The sequence below is a fragment of the Diplotaxodon limnothrissa genome, linkage group LG15 (assembly GCF_057381915.1).
Source record: "Diplotaxodon limnothrissa isolate DT_005_m linkage group LG15, D_limnothrissa_male_GT1.1, whole genome shotgun sequence".
NCBI classification, from domain to species: Eukaryota; Metazoa; Chordata; class Actinopteri; order Cichliformes; family Cichlidae; genus Diplotaxodon; species Diplotaxodon limnothrissa.
The window spans coordinates 19,248,913-19,274,560 of NC_140610.1; the positions used below are offsets into that span (position 1 = coordinate 19,248,913).

Below are 25,648 nucleotides of genomic sequence, written 5' to 3' on the forward strand. Positions count from 1 at the left end.
ATGGCTGACCGACCTGATTTAGCCATGAAAACGTCCATGGCTGTCCACTGCTTGGTAGGTGTTTTCTAGAGACACCTACTATGACAGGTACTATAACAAAACCAGTTTATACTCTATCGTTTGTTTTATCCGTATGTCTATTTGAATTGTATTCTGCCATAGTAACAACACTGACATTAGAGTCAGATACAACAAAGACTCACCTGAACCGTGATGTCCCATTTTAGGTAAAATTTGTTCAACCAGTGAAGCCTCATGAAAAGGCAAAATATTTGTTTTATTTCTGGGTAGAAGTACTGTTTTTTGACTTGGAAGTACTCTGAGTTTGTTACAATTGAAAAGTAAGCTGTAAAAAACAAATCCAACAAAAAGAAACACAAAGCAGCATCTCAGGGGTGTCTGTAGAGCTCACAGAGTGCATGAAGGGAACAAAAACATGTTATTTAACCTTCGAGTGACTGAGTGGAGTCATTTATGTGTGACCTTGTTGTATTTTTTAATTATGAAAGTGTTTCCTTCCAACTTTTTATTTATTTATTTTTTTTACAGAAATGGGTGTGCTGAGGATAATGATATTTTTTAACATTAAAGGCTTTGATTTAAAAATCATCAATTAATGTAACATCCATGTCTTTGACTGTGGGAGGAAGCCCACACAGGCACAGGGAGAACATGCAAACCACACAGAAAGGCTCCAGCTGCCCAGGGAATCTGACCCAACATCCCTTTTTTTCTCCCTGTGAACCTGTGATGTAAAGTAATATCTCATACATGGCAGAAACAGTAGAGGCATGATAAACACAAATAGATCCACTATTAACAAAAGCTTTCTTTAATAAAATATATGATCATGACTTGATCATACAGGTTATTCAAAGGTTTTTTTAATAGTGGCCGAGTCCAATCAGGTGATTCAGTCACTGAAACGTCTCAGTCGCTTGAGGGTTAAACACAGAACATGAAGGTGTGGAGAAAACTTAAAAATACTCATTTACTCCAGGACGTGACTCTTGACTTACAAAGCTGCAATTACTCTCTATTTATGTCCCGTAAACATGAGTCCGTCAGTACATCCTACAGCCTTTCTGCGACTCTTATTGCTCTCTGGGTCGCAGGTTCAAATAAATGATTAAACCAGCGTCTGAACATGACTCAAACTTGAGTCTATTTTCAAGCATTTAAGGCTCTGTTAGAGCAGCAGGATGCTCTCTGTGGCTCTGACTCTGACTTTCTCTTTTTATTAGACCGTGAGCTCCAGCACAGACGCTCTGTAGTACACAGTAATAATAAAGGATACGTTAATAGTAGGAAAAATGATAGTAAGGGCAGCTTCTTAGTGAGAAACGTCAGGTACAAGAAAAGCTACCGTTGTGACTCTTTGAGGCAAACAAGTAAAGGGCACATTTTGGATTATGTTGTGTGTCAGCTCACTGAATATTTTCTGTGCATACTAACGAGCCTTTGCACACTTTTCACACTGCAGTCTGAACACACACCAAATAACTGAGACGTCAGAGTGAGCAGAAATCAAAGAGTGTTGCTGAGACTGAGAGGCACGTCGTGGACCAGCTGTAGGAACATACAGCGAGATGTTTCCAGAGCAGTGAGTCTCCACAGAGCAGGACGATTGAGCTGCACAGGCTGACGATAAACCACTACTGATCCTCTCATTCCTGCCTACCAGTATTATATTTATACATGATCACGTCTTGTTGTCCGTGCACTCTATATATTTAAGATGTTTGTTTTTCTATTCCTGTTCAAATGTGCCAACGTGAATCACCTGTGCCACACCGACACCCATGCATGAAGAGCACCACATGAACAGGTGAGGAGGAGGAGTGAAGCTCCCCCCGATCACCGCAGCTTCACACAAACTGGTGCTGTTTTTCTACAATTACCTACGACGATGGCATTGTTTTACTGTTGGATGGTTTTGTTGTCCTGAAGGCGCCGTGGCGGCTCAGTGGCTGTGCGTGTTTGTAGATTTTCATTGTGTTGGGAAGTGAACGTGTTGAATCTGTAAGTGGCTGCTTGTTTCTTACCACAAGAATAACAGCAAAAGAATAAAGTGAGAAAAAAGGACAAATCTGGGTCATGTTTCTTTTTTTATGTGAATGTTTTAGGAGTTGTTGATCTCAACTTATTGATCTCTTAACTGGAGCATAGAGTTGGATGTCTCGAGACCGGTACTTTTACGTGGTCTTGGTCTCGTCTTGGTCTCGACGGACTTTTGTCTTGGTCTCGCTGTTTCGGTCTTGCGTTCTCAAATCGACATAGTGTTCGGAAGATTTGGAGTCAACCATCAGCGGAGCGGGGGGGGGGTGGCTTACGCTTAAGCCCGGGTCATTTTTTCAGAAGCATGGGGTCTTTTGGAGTGTAATTTTTTAGTTAGATGCCTGACTGACAACTGTATAAAACAAAAACAACACACGAAGCACAGAGCGCACCGTCGTAAATTCCCCCTAATTTTGGTATGATCCGAGCTCAGGCACTGGGCGACTGAGCACAGCACCCATGTGAGCGAGGGGGGAGAAGCTGCTGCCTGCGAGTTTGCTGCAGACAGAGGAGAGCTTAAGTTTGACCAGGTACCAAAGCAAATCATTCGTACTGAACTAATAATGTAAAATATGACGGTGTATCACAAAAGATTGATATCAAACTGATCACTTGGTTGCGTTACTTGCTCTTCGAGTGAATCAACAAATGGATAAATAAAAAGCCGAACAGCAATGCTGATTTTTTAGAGAGTCTTAGCTTACATTTCATATTTTCAGTTGTTACCCTCCACGGCTAAACAAACTCTCTAAATCGGTTTCAATTGTGTACTGATGTACACAACAATGGACATAAGGAGCTTCTTTCAAAGAAAAAACTCAGGTAGATGTTATTTTATATATTATGCTTTGGATGTTGTTTAGTATATCTATGCAAAACAAGAGGAATTTCAATACACAGCAGTATATTCACAGTTGAAACCAGATATTTACATACACTTTATGGAGAAAACATAAAAACTGTTTTTTACTGTTAAACATCAATTTAGAGTAAACTTTTGTTTTAGATAAATAAATGTTGAAATATCTTTTGAATTAGTTAAATGTCAGAATAAAAAGAGGGAGCTGTCTATTTTAATCACTTTCATCAAATTTAGGAGTACATGTACACTAAGTTTATTGTTAATTAATAAGAAACTCCAGACGATTCCATTCTGGGCTGAAGAAGCTTCTGATAGGTTAGTAGAGTCCATGTGAGTAAATTGGTGGCACACCTGTGGATGCATATAAGGCAAAACACAGAGCCTGTTTCTTTGACATGGGAAAATCAAGAGATGTCAATCAAAACACCAGGAAAAGAATTGTGGAGCTCCATAAGTGTGGCTCAATTTTGAATACAATTTGGTGCCATTTGCAATTAAGAAATACAGATAGTTTCTACAGTTCTCCCCATTAACTGCTCCTTCCATAATTCTTCCTCTGCCCCACTGCAATCCGGAAATATTAAATATTTAGGTATTAATGTCTCTCCTAAGCTTTCAGACTTAACTAAATTAAACCACATCCCACTTCTAAAGAAAGTAGAAGGCGATCTGACTAGATGGAAATCTTTACCCATATCACTCATGGGAAGGGTCGCCACTATAAAAATGATGATCTTGCCAAAAATAAATTACTTATTTTTGATGATCCCTAACAAACCATCACAAGATTGGTTCAGATCTCTGGATTCATATATTTCCAAATTCCTTTGGAAAGATAAACCCCCGCGTATCAGCTTAAAAACGCTACAAAGAACCAAGGATAGAGGAGGATTAGATCTGCCTAATTTTTACCAATACTTCTTAGCCAACAGGCTTCAGTTCATCTCAGAATGGTTAAAACATACCTTCTTAGATGAGCCCTGGCTAGATGTTGAACAGGCACTATGCAAGGATCTAGAGATTTCAGACCTACCATTTATTAGCTCAAACATCAAAAGACATGAATGCTTTAAAAGTATCAACATCAGCTTTTCTCTGACAGCATGGTGGGAGTTTCTAAAAATAACGGAGTCTTCATTAATCCCATGCAAACGTACACCTATCTGGAATAACCCTGACATATTACAAAACAATAATATGATTAATTTCCCAGAATGGAGTTGTAAAGGAATTAAATACTTAGAACATATATTAGAGGGAACAGAATTTATTCCATTTGACAGACTAGTTACACAATATGGGATCAACAAGAAAAGATTTTTAGAATATCAACAAATTAAATCCATAGTAAAAAAGAAATTTAACCTCAGTTAAGTTGAATTACAAACACCACCAAGTGCGGCACATTTCCTTACTCTTAAATCCCCCAAATTATTATCTAAAATATACAGAACACTTTCTAAATTAGATGAATCAATATCCCTTCCTATTGCAAAGTGGGAAGCAGATTTATCAGTCAGCTTAGACCAAAACTTCTGGTCTCAGATTTGCTTAAAAACCTTTAAATTGATTAAAAATCCCAGTCTGCAATTAATACAATACAAAATACTACATAGAGTGCACTATACAGGTCATCGGATGTTCAAGATGGGCTTTACATCTTCCAACAACTGCTCACACTGTCAAGGCAATACACCAGACAATTACATCCACGCTCTTTGGTTCTGTCCACCAGTGCAAAAGTTTTGGCGCGAGATATGTGAAGACTTATCAAAGTGTCTGAAATGTAACATTCCAACTTCCCCCTTAGTGTGTTTGCTGGGCAGCTTAGATAATGTCACTTCAGAAAAGAATATAGCCCATATGATTTTCACTGCCCTATGCATAGCAGAGAAAACAGTCCTCATGAACTGGAAAAATAAAAATAATCTTAATTTTAACCAATATAGAAATTATCTATTAGATTACATTAGTCTTGATACAGCCTCTGCCACCACATCAGATCAATTGCTCTGGGCTCCTTTTATCAGCTCCATCACCTAGTGGGGGTGGGGGGTCATAGTTTGGTCCCGCCTTCACTGTTGTGATTGGTGTGGGGGTAGGGACAGGCTTAGGGCGTCGGGGGGTTCCCCGGAGGGATCTTCCTTGGGGGGCTCAACCCGGGGTAGCGGTCATGTCCGGTTGGGGGCTCTGTTGGCTCTCAGGTGACTGTTTCCTCGCGGCTGCGTGCAGCGGGGCTAGGGGAGGGTCTGTGCTGACGGACGTGGGTTACTGACCTGGTGGCCTGGCTGCCCCTGGGTGGGTCCGGGATGGGCGTGAGGTTCTGGGGGCGCTCCGTCTCTGGGCTGGGGCCCGGGCCGGGCCTCGGGGGCTTGGGTCCTGGTTGGTGTGTTGCCGGGGTTGTGGGTGCATGGGGGCCCAGCCCTGGAGCAGGGTGCCGCCGATGCGTCGAGCCACCTGGGGGGCTCTTCAACTGGTGGGGGAGATGGTCACATCTTGCAGGAGCTTTCCTCTCTTCAGGAACTCTCTCTGCAGGAGGGGGAGATACAGGAGAGGTGGAGGAAGATCTCAGCCTGGGCGTTTATTGTCTTATGTAGTCTGGAAGATGAGTGGATGGTGGGGTGGGTGCAGTTTTCTCTGTGGTGGGGTTGGGTGGACTGTCCCGGGCTCTGTGGGGCCGGGAGGCGCTGCTGCACTGGGCCCAGGTCTGGATGGGCCTGGGCCCCCTTTCCCTGGCGGGTCGCGGAGTGTGGGAGTGCCTACTGGGGTCAGCGGGGGAGCTGGCCCCAGGGAGGGGTCACCTGCCCCTCCCTTCTTTCCCTCCCCATCTCCAGCTGCCTCCCTCTTCCCGCTCCACCACAACCACCCACACATGCAGGGCCTTGGAGTAGGGGCATGTCACCAGGGTGCAGAGGAGGCTACCCCCCCCTCTGTCCCCTTCTGGCTGCCTCTGCCTCAATTTTATCCCACAACTTAGACATTCACATTATTCACACTCTCATTACACATACATATAGGATCTTGGGGGTGGGCACAATCACGGAGTCCAAATTACCATCAGGGTGTACACCTCACCCCTGGCGTCGTTGCCCACCTCTCAAGTTTAAATACACTTAGACATTGAGGGCTATCAGGAGGGACTATGCGCTTACCTGCTGCTCCTTGGCAGGTAGCTCCATGCCCTCCTGGGTTTTAAATGCACCTTAGAACACACATGCATCAACACTACAATGAGCGGGTGGAGGGAGGTTTGGAGTCTTCTCCCACCCCCATTCTCTGCGGCCTGCTGGAGCGGGAGGGCTAGGAGGAGTTGGCCGTCCGACTGCGGTCTGGAGTGTGGGGCCTCCCTGCTGCTACGGAGTCGGGGTGGTCTGCCTCTCCCCACCGCAGGGAAAAGGGTAACACCACCTGGGTCTGGGTGCAGTTCCCCCCTCCAGGGGCAAGGGTACCTAGACCCGGTTTGTAGAGTACGCTTGGGGAGTGTGATCGTGTGTACAGCGTCTCTTTATGTCTGTCTCCACGTTGGTTGAGTGTGGAGTAAGTGCATATGAGAGCATGAGGGTGGGAATGGATGTTTGTGTCTGTGTGTGCCTGTATGTCTGTGTCTATATGTCAGGTTGGGTATCAGACACCACCTCTCTGGGGACACCTCAGGCCCTCCAAGGTTTGGAGGCCTATCTCCACCTACCACCACTTCCCCTGCCGGTGGCGGACTCCCTCAGGTGTCGGTGCGTTGGTGGTTCTTTGTGTCTGGGGGTGGGCGTCCAGGTACACACCGGCTCACTCCTTGGCGGCCGCTTATCGGGGCCTGGAACCTGGGGCTCGCTCGGGCCACTTCGGAGGTGGGGTGCCCCTGGCCTCTCGGCCTGGGGCTCGGTCACTCAGGCACAGCTGGCTGCCGGCGGAGCTCACGGGCGCGTCACTGCAACTCCCCCTGGCTTCTGCTCCGCGGCTGCTGAGTGAACCCTCATCTGGGACTCTCCTCAGCTCTTACTGGAACAGTGGCGCGGCTGCCCCTCTGTTAGTCTTCCTTGGTCTCTTGTGTTCTGGGGGCCTCTGGATGTCTGGAGTTTTGATCTCCTCCATACCTGCTTCATACCCTGGAGGACGGGGCTGTGGCCCCCCCACACTCCCTAGCAGATCGTTACATGGAGAAACCTTTGGAATACAAGCGCGCTGATCCACACAGGTATGCACACGGGTGTTCACTGCTCGTAGACTTAAATTCCACCTTTCTTGGCTGCTACTTCGAAGCACATCTGTCCTGCGTGCTGCACAACAACATTGAATATTTAGTATTTACTGCTGTTTACACTAAGCTAGAATAATGCGATGGTGTTGTGTTTAGTATGTTGCTTTGCTTTTTTTTGGTTTTTTTGCTTGTTTTCTATTCTTCTCTCAACAGGTGATCCAGGAGATTTTTATTTGTTTTTCTCCCCCCCTTTCTCACTGTCCCTCTCCCCTTCTGTTTTTCCTTTCCTTCCTCTTTCTTTCTCCCTTTCCTATCCCTCACTCATGTCTGTCCCGTCTGTAACATCTGAAAATAAAATATAATAAATAATAAAAACAAAGATCGACCAAATGGACCAATACGGCAATGCCACGATAATTCATTTGGCAAAGTAAATCCATTGGGTATCCTTGTTGGTCTTCAGACAACAATTCTGATGGCTAAAGAACCAAATGGGACAGGCAAAGAAAAAAAAAAGAAAAAAAAGAAATACAGATAGTTTCTCTCTTTACTCTTAAAGTTAACAAATATGTTTTTTATATTTATCAATCTAAAAAAATAAACATTTAGTCTGATTTGATGTTACAATTAAAAAAGTGTTTGTGTTTTTATCTGAAGAGTACATAAATATCTGGTTTCAATTGTATATTTGATGATGTTGGTGTTTGGCTTGATTGTCAGCACAAAGAGGGAGAGAGAGGAACAGAGAGGGAGAGAGAGAATGACGACAGAACAGAGATGGAACAAGAGCAGGTGAGACACACATGTTAGTCAGATGGTTGTTTGCCAAAACTCATCAGAACATGTACCTAGTACCTAGTGTTTCTTTTTAGATACCATTTGTTACTTTTCAAATTCTATATTTATTAAGTTATGCAGGCTTGTTTGCACAACAAGGCTAAATAATTATATAAACTTTTCTCAATCTAAATATTGTACTTTGGTAGAATTAAAAAATAAGTGTAGTGCAGGTCTATGATGATTTTTTAGTGCTACTATCATCTAGTTCTGATTCTGGTTCTGTCTCGGTTAAGTCCTCAGTAGTCCTGATTTTGAACTGTTGTAGTCCTGTTTTAATTCCGGATCAGTTCTGGGTCTGGTTGAATTGGGGTTTAGTCCCTGTGTCTTGATACAGGCCCGACTTTGTTCTGCCTTGCTGGTTAATTAAAAAACTAGTTTAAGGTGTCCTGCATAGAATAGCATCTGGCTGCAGTTTAAAGACTTTTTTTGTCTCGGTCTCGGTCTTGGTCTCGTCTCAACTCGGTCTCGGTCTTGGTCTCGTCTCAACTTGTTCTTGGTCTTGTCTTGGTCTCGATACCCTCTGGTCTTGGTCTGGTCTTGGTCTGGTCTTGGTCTGGTCTTGGTCTTGTCTTGGTCTCGGATTAGGCGGTCTTGACTACAAGTCTACTGGAGCACTGTCTGCTCCAGATGTGCAGTATAAATTACCACGGTGATGTACTGCCATAAATGGACCTGAAGTTACTTCAATAACCACAAATGTGCTTCAGAGGACAGAGCTCAAGGCAGATTGTCTTCAAGTGCACACAGAGTCAAAGTATGGGTCTATAGTTAGTCTTTTAGTTCTACCTGCTGTGACATAACATGTTACAGGAATGCTTTTAAATCCATCTAATCAAATGTAGTTTAGTTTTTTATGTAGCTTAGACGATGATTAGATGAGTGAAGAAGAAAAAGTTGTGACAGAACATCTAGGAGTCCTCACCCAGAAAAGAACAATTTTCCTCCTCATAACCTCCTGAGAAACCCTCCAGTGAGCAGCAGATTTATATCCACACCCTTCTTACTAACTGCTGCAGCACAGTGCCATCCAAGTACGTGTGAACAATAACTTACGGGATCAGCATGCAACCCCCTGGAACAGAAACACCATTTACCTGAGATATGCAGAAATGACATCCAGTAATACTCGTTAATCTACCCGTTGTGTGGCTGTCTGATCACATTCATCTCACAACAAGTTTGCATACTTTCACTTTTCGATTCTAGCCTTAATGTCTGAATACCTGTCTGTCATGCTCAGTGGGAAAAATGATTTAGCCATGAAAACATCCATGGCTGTCCACTGCTTGGTGGGTGTTTTCTACAGACGCCTACTGTGACGGGTACAACAAAACCAGTTTATTATTCTTTTGTTTTCTTTACCAGTAAGTCAGGTTTCATTTCTGTATTTTCTGTATTTTATGTATACAAGTTTAGATTCATTATTTATAGTTGGTTTACACAGCTTTGTGTATGTATGTATGTGTAATGTGTATATATAGACACTTGTGTGTGTGTGTGTGTGTGTGTGAGATTTACATTGCTGTGCTTGAGAGCCACCATCTACCGGAACCAAATTCCCTGTATGTGTCTGCACATATACTTGGCCAATAAACACGATTCTGATTCTGATTCTGAAGTCTGTCTGTATTGTATTCTGCCATAGTAACCACTGACATTAGAGTCAGATACAACACAGACTCACCTGCACCATGATGTCCCATTTTAGGTAAAATTTGTTCAACTGGTTAAGACTCATGAAAAGGCAAAATATTTGTTTTATTTCTGGGTAGAAGTACTGGCTTTGACTTGGAAGTGCTCTCGTGTCTTCTAAAACTCAAACATCAGACACACCTTTCCATTTCAAAGGTGTTGGCACATCAGTGTGTTGTATGTAAACCTGATAAACCGCATTCTGCCATCATGACAGCACTGAGATCATCAGCTGATATATAAAGATGTCCTGTGGTTGAGTCAGATGCAACACAGATGCACCTGAGCGGGGACACCCAATCTCCTTTGTGCCATTTTTAGGTGAAGTTCATTCAACCGGTGAGTCAAACCTATCAAAACATTCATTCAGTTCAAAACGTTTTATAAGTAGAAAAAGTTATTTTTGACTTTGAAGATTGTGTAGGATTGTAATAACTTAGTGTGAGAATATTTACTGTTGGAGTAAGAGCTTCATCAAAGGCATTAGTATACCTTTTGTAAAGCTTTGCACTCTGCACATTTTAATGAACAGCTTTTGGGGCTGTCAGCCCTTTTAAAACCTTATAATCAAATGTAGTATAGGGTTGTTTTTTTTTACCTGTCTTAAAAATGCATGCTCAATCATCCAGGTAAGTAAATCCCAAAAGGCTGATTCTGTTCATCTAGATGTAGTTTTCAGTGGGAGAAACATTGCATCACTCATCCAAGTGACAAAACATTTCTCCCACTGAAAACGTGACATCTAGAGGAACAATTTAGTTTTGTGCCATGTATCTGTGCACTGTGTGTAGCACTGAATAATGCTGTGTCATACTAGGGCATCATGTTCTCGAAGCTTATCGAGTGTTTGTACATCAGTGTGTCGTATGTAAACCTGATAAACAGCATTCTGCCATCATAATAATAAATAATAACTATGCATGTTATAGAGATAGATACTTTGATTTTATATCTGTGGTCTTTCTGGCATTGTTTACATTTGGTTTCACTCTTCTCTTTTCACAAATTGACTTTTAAGCTAAACCCTCTGTGCTTTCTTAGCTTGGGTAAAGCATTCATCGATAAATCCAGTTCAGACTCACAGGATCACTCTGTCACCATCCCAACCAATCTCTGAGTTTGGGCACTGTGAAGAGGCTGAGAAAGCAACACAGCAGAGGTCTGCGCATCTGCAATTCAGAACATGTAGAAGAAACATCACTGAGTAAGTGAAGGTTCTCACGTCCACGACTTAATGGTCATTGTTTGGCCTAATGTAGACTGAAGCTATGTCATTAACCCTTTGACATATTTCCACAAGTTATTCTCCATCTCCATAAGATGATACATGTATATGACTCCAAAAACTTTATTGAACCTTACAGGAAACTGGCTTTATGCAAGATGCAAATAAATCAAAAGAAAGTACTGATGAATGAAGAGATCAGAAGGAGGGATGCTAGAACAACTAAGCCAAATGGCTGCATTCTATTCAGAGGAATGTAGCCACTGTTATTGTTCATGTGCTTCAATAGCTTGTTTGAACATTTAGATAACTCATTGTCATGTGATTGATTCTAGCTGCTCATTTCTTGTTGTTACAATTGAAAAGTAAGCTGTAAAAAACAAATCCGACGAAAAGACACACAAAACAGCAGAATTCATAATTTAATCATATAGGATTTTAAACCTCCTCCTTGAATCGCTACCTTATCGTGGTGGAGGGGTTTGTGTGTCCCAGGGATCCCAGGGGCTATGTTGTCTGGGGGCTTTTGCCCCCTGGTAGGGTCTCCCATGGCAAATTGGTCCTGGGTGAGGGACCAGACAAAGAGCGATTCAGAAGACCCTTATGAAAAGAATATCGAGGGAACAGTTTACCCTGCCCGGGATAGGGTTACCGGGGCCCCGCCCTGGAGCCAGGCCCGGGGAGGGTGCCCGAGGGCGAGCGTCTGGTGGTCGGGCCTTAGTCCATGGGGCCCGGCCGGGCACAGCCCGAAGAGGAGACATGGGCCCATCCTCCCGCAGGCCCACCACCCGCAGGAGGCGCCATAGGGGTCGGGTGCATTGTGTGCCGGGTGGCGGCCAGGAGCGGAGGCCCTGGCGGACTGACCCCCGGCTGCCAATACTGGCAATAGGGACATGGAATGTCACCTCTCTGGTGGGGAAGGAGCCTGAGTTAGTGCGTGAGGTTGAGAGGTACCGGCTAGATATAGTCGGGCTCACCTCTACGCATTGCCTGGGCTCTGGAACCAGTCTCCTGGAGAGGGGCTGGACTCTGTCTCAGTCTGGAGTTGCCCCTGGTGAGAGGCGGCGGGCTGGGGTGGGTATTCTAATATCCCCTCGGCTTGCTGCCGGTACGTTGGGGTTTTTCCCGGTGGACGAGAGGGTTTGTTCCCTGCGCCTTAGGGTCGGGGAACGGGTCCTGACTGTCATCTGCGCTTATGCGCCGAGTGGCAGCTCGGAGTACCCAGCGTTCTTAGAGTCCCTGGGGGGGTGCTGGAAGGTGCTCCACCTGGAGACTCTGTTGTCCTGCTGGGAGACTTCAATGCTCACGTGGGTAACGACAGCGAGACCTGGAGGGGCGTGATTGGGAGGAACGGCCTCCCTGATCTGAACCCGAGTGGTGCTTTGTTATTGGACTTCTGTGCTAATCACAGTTTGGCCATAACGAACACCCTGTTCGAACATAAGAGTGTCCATAAGTGCACGTGGCACCAGGATGCTCTAGGCCGTAGGTCGATGATCGATTTTGTAATCGTATCACCAGACCTGCGACCATATGTTCTGGACACTCGGGTAAAGAGAGGGGCTGAGCTGTCAACTGATCACCACCTGGTGGTGAGTTGGATCAGGTGGCGGGGGAGGACGCTGGACAGACCTGGTGCACCTAAACGCGTAGTGAGGGTGTGCTGCGAACGTCTAGCAGAGGCCCCAGTCCGCGAGATCTTCAACGCACACCTCCGGCAGAGCTTCAACAGCATTCCGAGGGAGACTGGGGACATTGAGTCCGAATGGACCATGTTCAGCGTCTCCATTGCCAAAGCTGCTGCATTGAGCTGCGGCTGCAAGGTGGTTGGTGCCTGCCGTGGTGGTAATCCCCGAACCAAATGGTGGACACCAGAGGTGAAGGGAGCCACCAGGCTGAAGAAGGAGTCCTATCGGGCTTGGTTAGCCTGTGGGGCTCCGGAGGCAGCCGACAGGTATCGACAGGCCAAGCGGAATGTGGCTCGGGCAGTGGCTGAAGCAAAAACTCGGGTGTGGGAGGAGTTCGGAGAGGCCATGGAAAAAGACTTTCGAACTGCCTCGAAGAGATTCTGGCAAACCGTCAGGCGTCTCAGGAGGGGAAAGCGGTGCTCTACCTGCACTGTGTATAGTGCTGGCGGAGCGCTGCTGACGTCGACTGAGAAAATTGTCAGGCGGTGTAAGGAATACTTCGAGGACCTCCTTAATCCCACTGACACGTCTTCCGAGGAAGAAGCAGAGTCTGGGGATGAGGGGAATGACCCGCCAATTTCCGGGGGCGAGGTCACTGAGGCAGTTAAACAACTCCTTGGTGGCAGAGCCCCTGGTGTTGATGAGGTCCGCCCCGAGTTCCTGAAGGCTCTGGACGTTGTAGGGCTGTCCTGGTTGACACGCCTCTGCAATGTTGCATGGAGATCAGGGGCAGTACCTGTGGACTGGCAGACCGGGGTGGTGGTCCCCATCTTTAAGAAGGGGGACCGGAGGGTGTGTTCCAACTACAGGGGGGATCACACTCCTCAGCCTCCCTGGGAAAGTCTATGCCAGGGTGCTGGAAAGGAGAGTTCGTCCGCTAGTCGAACCTCGGATACAGGAGGAACAATGCGGTTTTCGTCCTGGTCGCGGAACACTGGACCAGCTCTTTATCCTCTCGAGGATACTTGAGGGTGCATGGGAGTTTGCCCAACCAGTCTACATGTGTTTTGTGGACTTGGAGAAGGCATTCGACCGTGTCCCTCGGGGTGTCCTGTGGGAGGTGTTGCGGGAGTATGGGGTGTCTGGCCCATTGCTACGGGCCATTCGATCCCTATACAACCGTTGCAAGAGCTTGGTTCGCATTGCCGGCAATAAGTTGGACTCGTTCCCGGTGGGTGATGGGCTCCGCCAGGGCTGCCCTTTGTCTCCGGTTCTGTTCATAATTTTTATGGACAGGATTTCTAGGCGCAGCCAAGTGGCGGAGGGCTTTCGCTTTGGTGGCCTCAGAATCTCATCTCTGATTTTTGCGGATGATGTGGTTCTGTTGGCTTCATCGGGTGAGGGCCTCCAGCTCGCACTGGAACGGTTCGCAGCCGAGTGTGAAGCAGCGGGAATGAGGATCAGCACCTCCAAATCTGAGGCCATGGTTCTCAGCCGGAAAAGGGTGGAGTGCCCACTCCGGGTCGGGGATGAGTTCCTGCCCCAAGTGGAGGAGTTCAAGTATCTCGGGGTCTTGTTCGCGAGTGATGGGAGAAGGGAGCCGGAGATCGACAGACGGATTGGGGCTGCAGCTGCAGTAATGCGGACGCTGCACCGGTCCGTCGTGGTGAAGAGGGAGCTGAGTGTAAAAGCGAAGCTCTCAATTTACCGGTTGATCTACGTCCCTACCCTCACCTATGGCCACGAGCTGTGGGTAGTGACCGAAAGAACGAGATCGCGGATACAAGCGGCAGAAATGAGCTTCCTCCGAAGGGTGGCTGGCCTCTCCCTTAGAGATAGGGTGAGAAGTTCGGCCATCCGGGAGGGGCTCAGAGTAGAGCAGCTGCTGCTCCACATCGAAAGAAGCCAGCTGAGGTGGTTCGGGCATCTGACAAGGATGCCCCCTGGGCGCCTCCTGGGTGAGGTGTTCCAGGCATGTCCCACCGGGAGGAGGCCCCGGGGCAGACCCAGGACACGCTGGAGAGATTATATCTCTCGGCTGGCCTGGGAACGCCTTGGTGTTCCCCCGGACAAGCTGGAGGAGGTGGCTGGGGAGAGGGAGGTCTGGGCCTCTTTGCTTAGGCTGCTGCCCCCGCGACCCGGCCTCGGATAAAGCGGATGAAGATGGATGGATGGATGGATTTTAAACTTGTATTCATGTATACACCACATGTATCTCCAAATAACCAGAATATTTCTACCCCCCAGTTGAACCAAACCCATAGAAGCTCCAGAGCTGAAAGACAAGCTTCAAGTCTCTGAAAATCGACACAACCTTCCGGTTAGTTTACCTGGGTTCTCCGGATCTTGGGTGATGATTTATCCGAGCATTCATCTAACAATGTTTCAGCGCATTGTTGTAATAACTGCTGTGTTTGTACTGCAGACTGAGCATTGATCAGGAGTGGACAACACAGATAGTCAGTCCCAACAACAGCTGAGGAAGAGGAAAGCTCTGAATCATCTACTCAGAAGGACAAACCAAGACCTCAGAGGAACCTGACTTCTGTTTAAGCCATGGCTAATTTAGATCCCACAACTGAAAACTTGCGTATAGCTCATCTGAACATACGCAGCCTTAGAAATAAGATTCCTGACGTTCATCACATATTAACACGTGATAAAATACATGTGTTAGCTCTCACTGAAACTCAGTTAGACAAGAATGTTAAAAACTTTGAACTGAAAATAAATAATTACAAGTTGTACAGAAAGGATAGAAATAATGGTAATGGGAAAAGGGCTTGGGGTGGTGTAGCTCTATATGTTCGAGACCAAATTCCAGTTGAGAAAGATTTGCCAAATCTGTCTGACGTAGAAATGATTTGGATTGAGATTTTCTTGCCACATACCAAACCAGTTTTAATCGGATGTTGTTACAGACCACCAAAATCCACAACAGAGTATCTTGAGAAAATATGTAGATCAATAAAGCAAGTGTTAAACCCAGAAAAAGACATTTTCCTGCTGGGTGACTTTAACATTGATTGGCTGTCAAATTCTTCGTTAAAAGAAAAAATTACGTGTTTTACTCATCCAATGGGTCTAGAACAGATTGTGGACTATCCTACAAGGTTTGGAAAATGTATTGATCACATCTACACAAATATTCATGAGCTTTGTGAAACACCTCCTGAACATCCACCCCCAATTGTCACAGGCTGTAGTGATCATAATCTTGTTATTGCCAATGTAAGAGAAAGAAAGGTACCCCCCCAAAAAATCATTCAGAGGTCAGACACTGACTTTAATGAAGACAATTTCATTAGAGAGATTGAGACAGTTCAGTGGGGAAAGGTAGAGAAGGAATTAGTACCTGAGATGGCTTTATCCAGGTTTATTCACCTCTTTATGCCAATAGCAATGAATCACGCTCGACTAATGAACTTGACAGACAATCATCATGAACCCTGGTGGGTTGAAAACATAACACCTTTAATAGAGAAAAGAGATGGAGAAAAACAAATGGGGCACACACTGAATGCAAGGATTAAACACAAAAAGATTTTAAAAATGTTCAGCTACAGAAAGAAGCAACATTTCCGCCCTGAACACCCTTTGATAAAGTTTCTTACTGAATTTAGGCTCCCACAAAATGTGGCAGCTGACAATTTCTTACAGTCACTCTCAGAGTCTGTGACACAGGAAATAGTTTCTAGACTGCTAACAATTGCTGCTCTGCACATCCCTGCTCCCATACAGCACATTCTGAACATATTAGAATAGAATAGAATTCAACTTTATTGTCATTGCAAATGCACAGGTACAGGGCAACGAAATGCAGTTTGCATCCATCCAGAAGTGCTTCAGTGATATAGATATATTACAATATATATTAGCAATAATATAGATATGTAAGTATTTTACAGAAATGGGTCTATTATGTTATAATATACACGGTATGAGGTATGTTGTGAATATTCTATAACTATAAGTATGTACAGGCTGTAGTGAGTACAAGCTATGTACAGGCTATGAACAGGACCAGGGTGTGATTCAACCTCACTAGGAAATTTCAAAATATTACTAGTTTTATAGAGCAGATACCTTTGGACTGGGTAATGTTTTTGGACATCATGTGGACGTCTATGACAGGTGCAGGAAATTTACACAATTTCTAAATGTTTGGGTTTTTTTTGTTGTTTTTACAAATATTCACATTGCTTACAAAAATCAACAATGTTGTCATCAACATTATACATATGAGTACAGATTATTTTTTTAAAAAGCAATTATGATTTATAATGCCTTACCATATTGATTTACTCAGTTCATTTTTTAATTTTATATTTTTCTGCTTTTCCTTATCTGGTTCATTCATTTCAACTAAGCAACTTATTTGTTTGTAACCAGGTTAAAACTGCCATTTATTAAGATGTGTTGAACTAAAAACCTTGAAATCCATGTTAAAATGAAAAATATTAATGTTTAAAGTACTGAGAAAAATTTTGGAATTAATAATAATAATATGTATTTAGTAAGTTTTAAAGAGCATTTTGATTATCTATGGTTTATTTTAACAAGTATTCTGTTTTATTGTGAAGAGCTCATGATTGTAAGAGGAAGTGAATGTGAATGTGATCAGTTTCAAGGTAAAGTAAGAGAAGTTTGTGTAAGTATGTGCACATGAAATGGACTATCTGCTTGACAGTCTTTGTTGATACTCAGATTTTGCAAACCTGCCTCAGTGGGATAGCACTGTCATGGTTACACAAAAGTGCATTCACCATTGTAGCGAGGAAGACGAGTCACTGCACACAGCTTCCTTCACTTCTTCTAGTCTATCGTTGTTTCCTCATCCTCTCTTTTTTCCCCCCATCTGTAACTTTCTTTCCTCTCCACCCACTCATCTCCTTAATTAGTAATTTCATCTCTCATCTTCTCCAGTTCTCTTTTTCCCATGGAGAAGATGTGAGAGAGCCACATTCAGCAGCAGGAGCCATATTCAGAAAGATGATGTTTGTAGTTTTTGAGGTTGTGAAGTATTAAGACGTTCACACGTATAGCTACAGTAATGTGAAGCCTTTTGTCAAAACTTAATGAAACCAATGTTGTCACACTCTTGGAAGGAAAAAACACTTGACTTCCACAACTCCCTCCTCACTGGCAAGTCACTCTCTCCCCTCCATGTACTTTAAACTGCAGCAGCTGAGCTTTTGACTGGTTTTAGCAGACACTGTCACATCAAATCAGTGAACGCAGGGAACGTTGACCTCATATGAACCAGTTTACAGCTCTTCAGGTAAAGCTCTTCTGGCTGCCTCAAAATCTAGACTTAAATATATAGGTGAGCGTGTTTTTGCCGCGAGGGCCCGTCAACTTTAGAACATCCTGCCTGAGAAGGAGAAGCTCCCAGACTCACTGATTTCTATAAAACAGTTCATCCATCCATCCATAATGCTATGATTGCTTTTATTCTTTTATTATTTATGTATTATTTACCTTTTTAATTTTGCCTTTTGCATTTTTGCATCTCTTTTACATTCTTGTTGTATTAACGTCAGCTTCACTTCATTGAATCTGTTTTGTTTGACTTACAATTTGACTTAATGTTTTCATGTACCTGCTGAATATACAGAAGTTCTGTATATTTATACAGCACCCATGTTTGTACGTGCAAGTATTGAAAAATTAAAGTTCTTTTAAAAAGTCTTATCTCTCTTTCTGTGTCAGGCTGAGATATTTCTATAGAGAGGGCAAACCAGTGATTACAGTACTAAATAAGGGCATTTAGACTGAGAACAACACTGAAAGGAAAATGAAGCAGTGGCTACAAGAGAGTCAGTGCAATCAATAAAGAGCAGAGCATATGATGAACAGTTGATAAGGAAGGACTATTGTCACCAGACAAACAGAGTCTGTGCTGGACATTGGTGTTATTGTCCTCTTTCTAATCAGTCTTTCTTTTCTCTTATTCTGCCCCCCTCTCTGTCACCCCTGGTCACCCTCTTACCTCACCCAGGCGGCTCTGATGGGTGGTACCACCATGGTGATGGCTCTGGTTCTGCCTGAACAACACTGCTCCCTGCTGGACGCCTACGAGAAGTGCAGGGCTCTGGCCGATGCCAAGGCGTGCTGCGACTACGCTCTGCACGTCGGGCTGACCTGGTGGGGACCAAAGGTAAATTTAAAAAACGTACCACCAAAGAGCTTGGAGTCACGTTGGTAGCATATATCATTATTTATTTTTGTGCTCTTCTGGCGTTTATCATCGTTGAATGAATAATAACGCAGCCAGCCGTTTGTGGGTGAAATGTGTAATGACCAGTGTTGGGTAAGTTACTTTAAAATAGTAACTTAGTTACATTACTAGTTACTTCTCTCAAAAGTAACTCAGTTACTTCAAGTTACTCGTTACTTTCAAAGTAACTAGTTACTAGGGAAAGTAACTTTGGTTTTACTCAGAATTCTCTTGTTAATGTGTTGCTTCCATAACTTTGCCAGTCTTCTAGCTTGCTTACTTGCCACAAGTGCACTGTGCCACCTACCAATAGAAAGGAAAAGATAATGTGCATATTTCCACGAGAGAAATCCCACGCCTGGACCATCATTGACTGCTGCCATGATTCTAGCCTACGTCACAGCGTCATGTGCGCCTTTTACATCCAACACAAAAACTGCAGTCGTGGTGCTTTCGATTGTACTCAGAACTCGGAAATTCTGCCTTCTGAATAGGAAGATGTAGGCAACACCAGACTGCAGATGAGCTGCATACATGGCTGGACTGGGACAGAAAATTGGCCCGGACATTTTGACTAGAGACCGGCCCACCATTATAGGAAAAATTATAAAGCCTTTGAATGAAAACAAACACTGTTGTGACAGTGATGTACACTGTTTTGATGGTATATATGCATCAATCTATCAATCGTTTGTTGTAAGATTCAGATAATTATTTTTTAAAAGCTAGACATTTTAAATGAGAATAAGATAGAAAAGTATTTCTTTGTGCCCACCTCTCCCTGTTAATGCCCTACCTGCCCCCTGGCAAAACTTTGCTAGATCCGCCCCTGCACAGTTACCAGCTGTCAGCTACCTAAAAAAGGATCCTGGTGTTATTTGTCTCTCAGAAACAGTTCATAACTTCCCTTCAACTCATTTATGTCACCTAAAAGGTAAACCTGTTTCTCCATCACAGCTCTGATGATCCAGTAAGGACATCTCCTGGTTTCATCTTCATGTTTCCCTCTCACCAGATATACAAACCGACATCATGACCAGCAGCTTTTTTGCAGCTGTGGCTCCAGCGAACATCAGCTGATACTATTAATATTAAATAAATTCTAACAACAGCTGATCAAGCTTAAACGTGCTGCTGTTGTTTAGCGCGACATCCGCTGGTTTCCTCTTTCGGCGCAAAGTGGGCGATAAACAAACAAGAGAGCCGATCAGCTGATCATTGATCAGTTTTCATGATTGAAGTAGAAACGGGAGAGGGAGGGGGAGAGGATGAGAGAAGAGGCAGCTGTGCAGCAAAGACACAGAATAACTCCAGCTTTGTGCCTTTTTCATTGTAGCTGAATTACGGGACAAACTGTTCCTTTTCACCTCAATAAGAAACGCGTAATATTTTCTCTGAATACCAGACGGGACGGTTGACAACTCTAATAACTTATGAACAAAATAAAGTTCAACATCATTAACTTCATAGCACCACCCAGCTGTATAGAAACTCCGTCATGCTAGCTAGCACGCAGTACGGAAAAAGTCAGCATAACGAAAATAAACTCCACCTAAACTTGGTTTATATCTGACCCAGAGAGACTGCAGGTTATAACTTTTTACCTGAAGTTCAGTTCACACTTGGACCGGCGGCCGCCTCGGGTCTCTTTTCCTTCTGCCTCCCCTTTCTCCAGCCCGAGAACGTGTTGCTTTCTCTCATCCACCTGCTGGCCTCCACCACTTGCTAATGTTACTGAATCTGTGGAAGCTCCGCGATAGCCACCACACGAAGTAACGAGTAACGACCCTATCTAAATCCCAGTAACGACTAACGCGTTCCTGATTTTGGCATAATAACTAGTTACCGTGCTCGTTACCACAATAATAACGTAGTTACTGTAACGCGTTACTTAATAACGCGTTAGTCCCAACACTGGTAATGACCTAGATTAAACCCGCACAAGAACTGGGTTAACACACGTGCTCAGTGGGCACATTAGGCAGATTCTATGAGTCAAGGTGCCTCATTCAGCCTTTGGCTTTAATGTCTGTCCTACATCATCTGCTGACTTTGTGCATGTGCCCAATCTCATTGCATATTGTTAAACATTTCATGCCAGAATGAGGTTTAATACAACACCTGTCCAGCAGAAAGCTTTGACTGGTAGTCATTCTTGTTTAAAAAATGTCAACACAATGTTTCTTAACACATTTCAGGGTGTGTGTGGTAAAGAGAGAGGACACAAAGGCAGAAAAACAAGGGCGAGCCAGTATCTGGCTAAAAATACCCATGAAACAATCAGTGGCGTGTCTAGAAAATTTTTGTTGGGGGGGGGGGGGGCAGGTAAGGGCACAGATTTGGAGAAGGATGGCAGATGTAATTGGCAGATAATGTTTAAAAAAAATTCTACCAACCGTTAACCATAATTCAATAATCCTATAAACCTAATAACCGAATGCGCTTTTAACTCTTATTAGAGTGAGATTTTAACCACTACGGTGCAAAGTTGTTAGATACTGTGTTGATAAAGTACAAGAGATACAATCAGTGCTTTGTCAGTGTTTACTCAGCATTCAAGGACAGCAATATTTGCATAGTATTTTTACTGACATATAGTGCACATATGTTTTGGGCAAAAACATTTTTGAATATTAAAATACGAACATTTGTAACAAACAATTGACAAATTAGCCAATTCCAATGTAAAACTTTATGTGCCTGTTAAAAAAAGAAGATAATCTTCTCACAAACTGGTGTTTGATTTTGAAACAGGAAAAAAGTGGGGAAACAACTGAAAAGACTAACATTTGAATAAAACCTGAAAGCAAGTAAATACTTTCTATGCTGCCTTATGGTAAACTTTGGTAATATTTTACACCGGGAATTTAAATCTCTTTAAATGTTAAACTAATTTATTCAAGTCAGAGAATGTTGCATATAATTAAATTTTTGCTTGATGCATAAAGTTAAAAGATTAAAACTGATAAAACAAGTTAAAAAAAAAGAGACTTTTCCATTTGATTACATTTTGTATGATGGATTATGTAGAAAAAGTAGAATTGGGCTGAAAGATCTATCGCTTTATCACCTCTTCAGGTTGTAAATCGTGTTTTTAAAAAGTAACTAAGTAACTAAGTAATTAATTACTTTTGAAAATAAGTAATCAGTAAAGTAACAGGATTACTTTTTTGGGGAAGTAATCAGTAATTAGTTACTGATTACTTTTTTCAAGTAACTTGACCAACACTGGTCGTAACACTACACAAAGACAAGCTGAACACCAGTGAAAACAAGCAGGGCGGCGCAGATAATAATAAAGGAGGGCAAAAGAAAAGAAAATCAAACTAACACAACACAAGAGAGAAAACTGACTATCAAAGTAAAACAAGGACATGAAGTCTTAATTTATACTTTTATTTATACTTATTTATACTTTGAATCTATGTCGAGTCTGCATGGTAGTCTATGTCTATCCTAGTGTCCAAAACCATCATCACCCAAAGAATAGTTGGCAGAAAGTTTCTCTCTTTGAATTGATTTGGACAATGATGACAGAGGTAGCTGAAAATATGTAGGAGAAATTGAGCTAGTCACTAAAGTGCTGCATCAGCACGATGTGTGGTTGCAGTTCTAGTGGAAGTGATGTTACAGCATAGCTTTTTCAGAGGGCTTTACCATACAGTGGATGATCTACAGCATAAATTAATCCAAATGTATAAATCCTGATTAACACTAAACAAGGTGTCAGAGAAAAGGAAACAAAGACACAGAGGCCGGGTCCACAGACAAGGAAACACTGCAGAGAGAAACAATAACAGGAGAGAATAATAATAATAATGATAAAAAATACTCAAACTGTCATGAGCTGTAAAAGTAGATTAATCATTATGGAAGGAAGTAGTTTTGCTCCTTTCATCAATACTCCATCATGACTATGACGTGACCTTTATGGCCCATTCACCGCAGCACAGTTCAGCATTTTAAACACTAAACTGTCTAGTTTCCTTTTACTGCTGTTTGAATGAATGAAATGGATTCTTCTCAGCGGGGATGTTATAGTCACCAGTGTAAAGGCAGTGTGATCTCATTGTGGCAGGTTTCCAAGCTCATTTCATGCCCCACAAAACAAACACACACACACACACACACACACACACACACACACACACACACACACACACACACACACACACAGAGTTTCTCTTTTACTCCATGCTCACATTCCCAATGCCCGATGCACTAGCTGCCTTTACATATACAGTGGGGCAAAAAAGTATTTAGTCAGCCACCGATTGTGCAAGTTCCCCCACTTAAAATGATGACAGAGGTCAGTAATTTGCACCAGAGGTACACTTCAACTGTGAGAGACAGAATGTGAAAAAAAAATCCATGAATTCACATGGTAGGATTTGTAAAGAATTTATTCGTAAATCAGGGTGGAAAATAAGTATTTGGTCACCTCAAACAAGGAAAATCTCTGGCTCTCACAGACCTGTAACGTCTTCTGTGAGAAGCTTCTCTGTCCCCCACTCGTTACCTGTATGAATGGCACCTGTTTGAACTCATCATCTGTATAAAAGACACCTGTCCACAGCCTCAAACAGTCAGACTCCAAACTCCGCCATGGCCAAGACCAAAGAGCTTTCGAAGGACACCAGGAAAAGTATTGTAGACCTGCACCAGACTGGGAAGAGTGAATCTACAATAGGCAAGCAGCTTGGTGTGAAAAAATCAACTGTGGGAGCAATCATCAGAAAATGGAAGACATACAAGACCACTGATAATCTCCCTCGATCTGGGGCTCCACGCAAGATCTCATCCCGTGGGGTCAAAATGATCATGAGAACGGTGAGCAAAGATCCCAGAACCACACGGGGGGACCTGGTGAATGACCTGCAGAGAGCTGGGACCAAAGTAACAAAGGTCACCATCAGTAACACACTACAACGGCAGGGAATCAAATCCCGCAGTGCCAGACGTGTTCCGCTGCTGAAGCCAGTGCATGTCCAGGCCCGTCTGAAGTTTGCCAGAGAGCACATGGATGATACAGCAGAGGATTGGGAGAATGTCATGTGGTCAGATGAAACCAAAGTAGAACTTTTTGGTATAAACTCAACTCGTCGTGTTTGGAGGAAGAAGAATACTGAGTTGCATCCCAAGAACACCATACCTACTGTGAAGCATGGGGGTGGAAACATCATGCTATGGGGCTGTTTTTCTGCCAAGGGGACAGGACGACTAATCCGTGTTAAGGACAGAATGAATGGGGCCATGTATCGTGAGATTTTGAGCCAAAACCTCCTTCCATCAGTGAGAACTTTGAAGATGAAACGAGGCTCGGTCTTCCAACATGACAATGATCCAAAACACACCGCCCGGGCAACAAAGGAGTGGCTCCGTAAGAAGCATTTGAAAGTCCTGGAGTGGCCTAGCCAGTCTCCAGACCTCAACCCCACAGAAAATCTGTGGCGGGAGTTGAAAGTCCGTGCTGCTTGGCGACAGCCCCAAAACATCACTGCTCTCGAGAAGATCTGCATGGAGGAATGGGCCAAAATACCAGCTACTGTGTGTGCAAACCTGGTAAAGACCTATAGTAAACGTTTGACCTCTGTTATTGCCAACAAAGGTTATGTTACAAAGTATTGAGTTGTATTTTTGTTATTGACCAAATACTTATTTTCCACCCTGATTTACGAATAAATTCTTTACAAATCCTACCATGTGGATTCATGGATTTTTTTTTTCACATTCTGTCTCTCACAGTTGAAGTGTACCTCTGGTGCAAATTACTGACCTCTGTCATCATTTTAGGTGGGGGAACTTGCACAATCGATGGCTGACTAAATACTTTTTTGCCCCACTGTATAAGCTGAAGCTTTGCAAGCACTGAACTGTAATCCAGAAACATGACTGCTCACCCTGAGACCTCTGAATCGTCCTTAGGTGCGTAATGAGATGGACACCCTGGTGAGGGAACATGGAGTGAACTCCTTCCAGATGTTCATGGCCTACAAAGACATGATGATGCTGCGGGATTCAGAGCTCTACCAGACTCTGCAGACCTGTAAGGACATCGGTGCCATTGCCCGAGTCCACGCTGAAAACGGAGAGCTGGTGGCCGAGGTGCAAAGACAATTTTTTTTTTCCTTTGACGTCAAAGTGAAATCACAAACCTGTTTTAAAATGAATGTGTTTGTGTTGTTAGGATGCCAAAGAGGCTCTGGATTTGGGCATCAGTGGGCCGGAGGGAATAGAGATCAGTCGACCAGAGGAGGTAAATATGCAGTGGACAGAGGGGTGGGGGGTTTCAGGAGGTAGCGGTCGTATCCTAATCTAAAGGTCAGAGGATCAATCTGCTCCTGCAGTCTACAGTGGCACTGAACACTTGGACTTACGCCCAACACATCCATTAGAGTGTGAGCGGGCGTGATATTAGACTAATATGGGACTATGTGAATGTGGCTGATGTGTGAAAAAGCACTGATAAAAGTCTAAAACATAACAGTGGAAAATAAAACTTTTTTCCTTGATGTTCCCTTGAAATGCTGATAAAACCTAATTTTGAATATTAGGAAGGTATGTTTAGGGATCTTTCCTATAGATGTAAAACAAACAAGTAATCATTGTGGCCTTGAACTTTTTTTTTGTAAGATATTTGCAATAAATATTAAAATGTTTATTTATTAAAGTTGTTATTTTGTGATTTTACTCTGTCTTCTTGTCTGCAGCTGGAGTCTGAGGCCACTCACAGAGCCATCACCATCGCCAACAGGGTAAAAACATTTTAATATCCAGTCTGTGTGCAGTTATTGATAAGTAATTAAAGGACTGATTAAAATCTTTTGTGTGACCACAGGCTCGCTGCCCAATCTACCTGGTAAATGTGTCCAGTATGTCTGCTGGTGATATGATCGCTGCTGCTAAGATGCAGGGTGAGCTTACTGCCCGA

General features: G+C 43.6%; 1 protein-coding gene across 1 annotated transcript in view; it reads left to right on the forward strand.

Annotated features, from left to right (window-relative positions):
• The window catches only part of LOC146617403 (dihydropyrimidinase-related protein 5-like), a 28,472-nt gene continuing 2,824 nt past the window's right edge, over positions 1–25,648 (forward strand). The window contains exons 1-6 of the mRNA XM_085373007.1: positions 1–54; positions 18,499–18,657; positions 24,643–24,822; positions 24,905–24,973; positions 25,428–25,472; positions 25,556–25,631. Coding sequence (XP_085229133.1) covers positions 1–54; positions 18,499–18,657; positions 24,643–24,822; positions 24,905–24,973; positions 25,428–25,472; positions 25,556–25,631 — 583 coding nt within the window. The remainder of the gene's footprint in view (positions 55–18,498; positions 18,658–24,642; positions 24,823–24,904; positions 24,974–25,427; positions 25,473–25,555; positions 25,632–25,648) is intronic.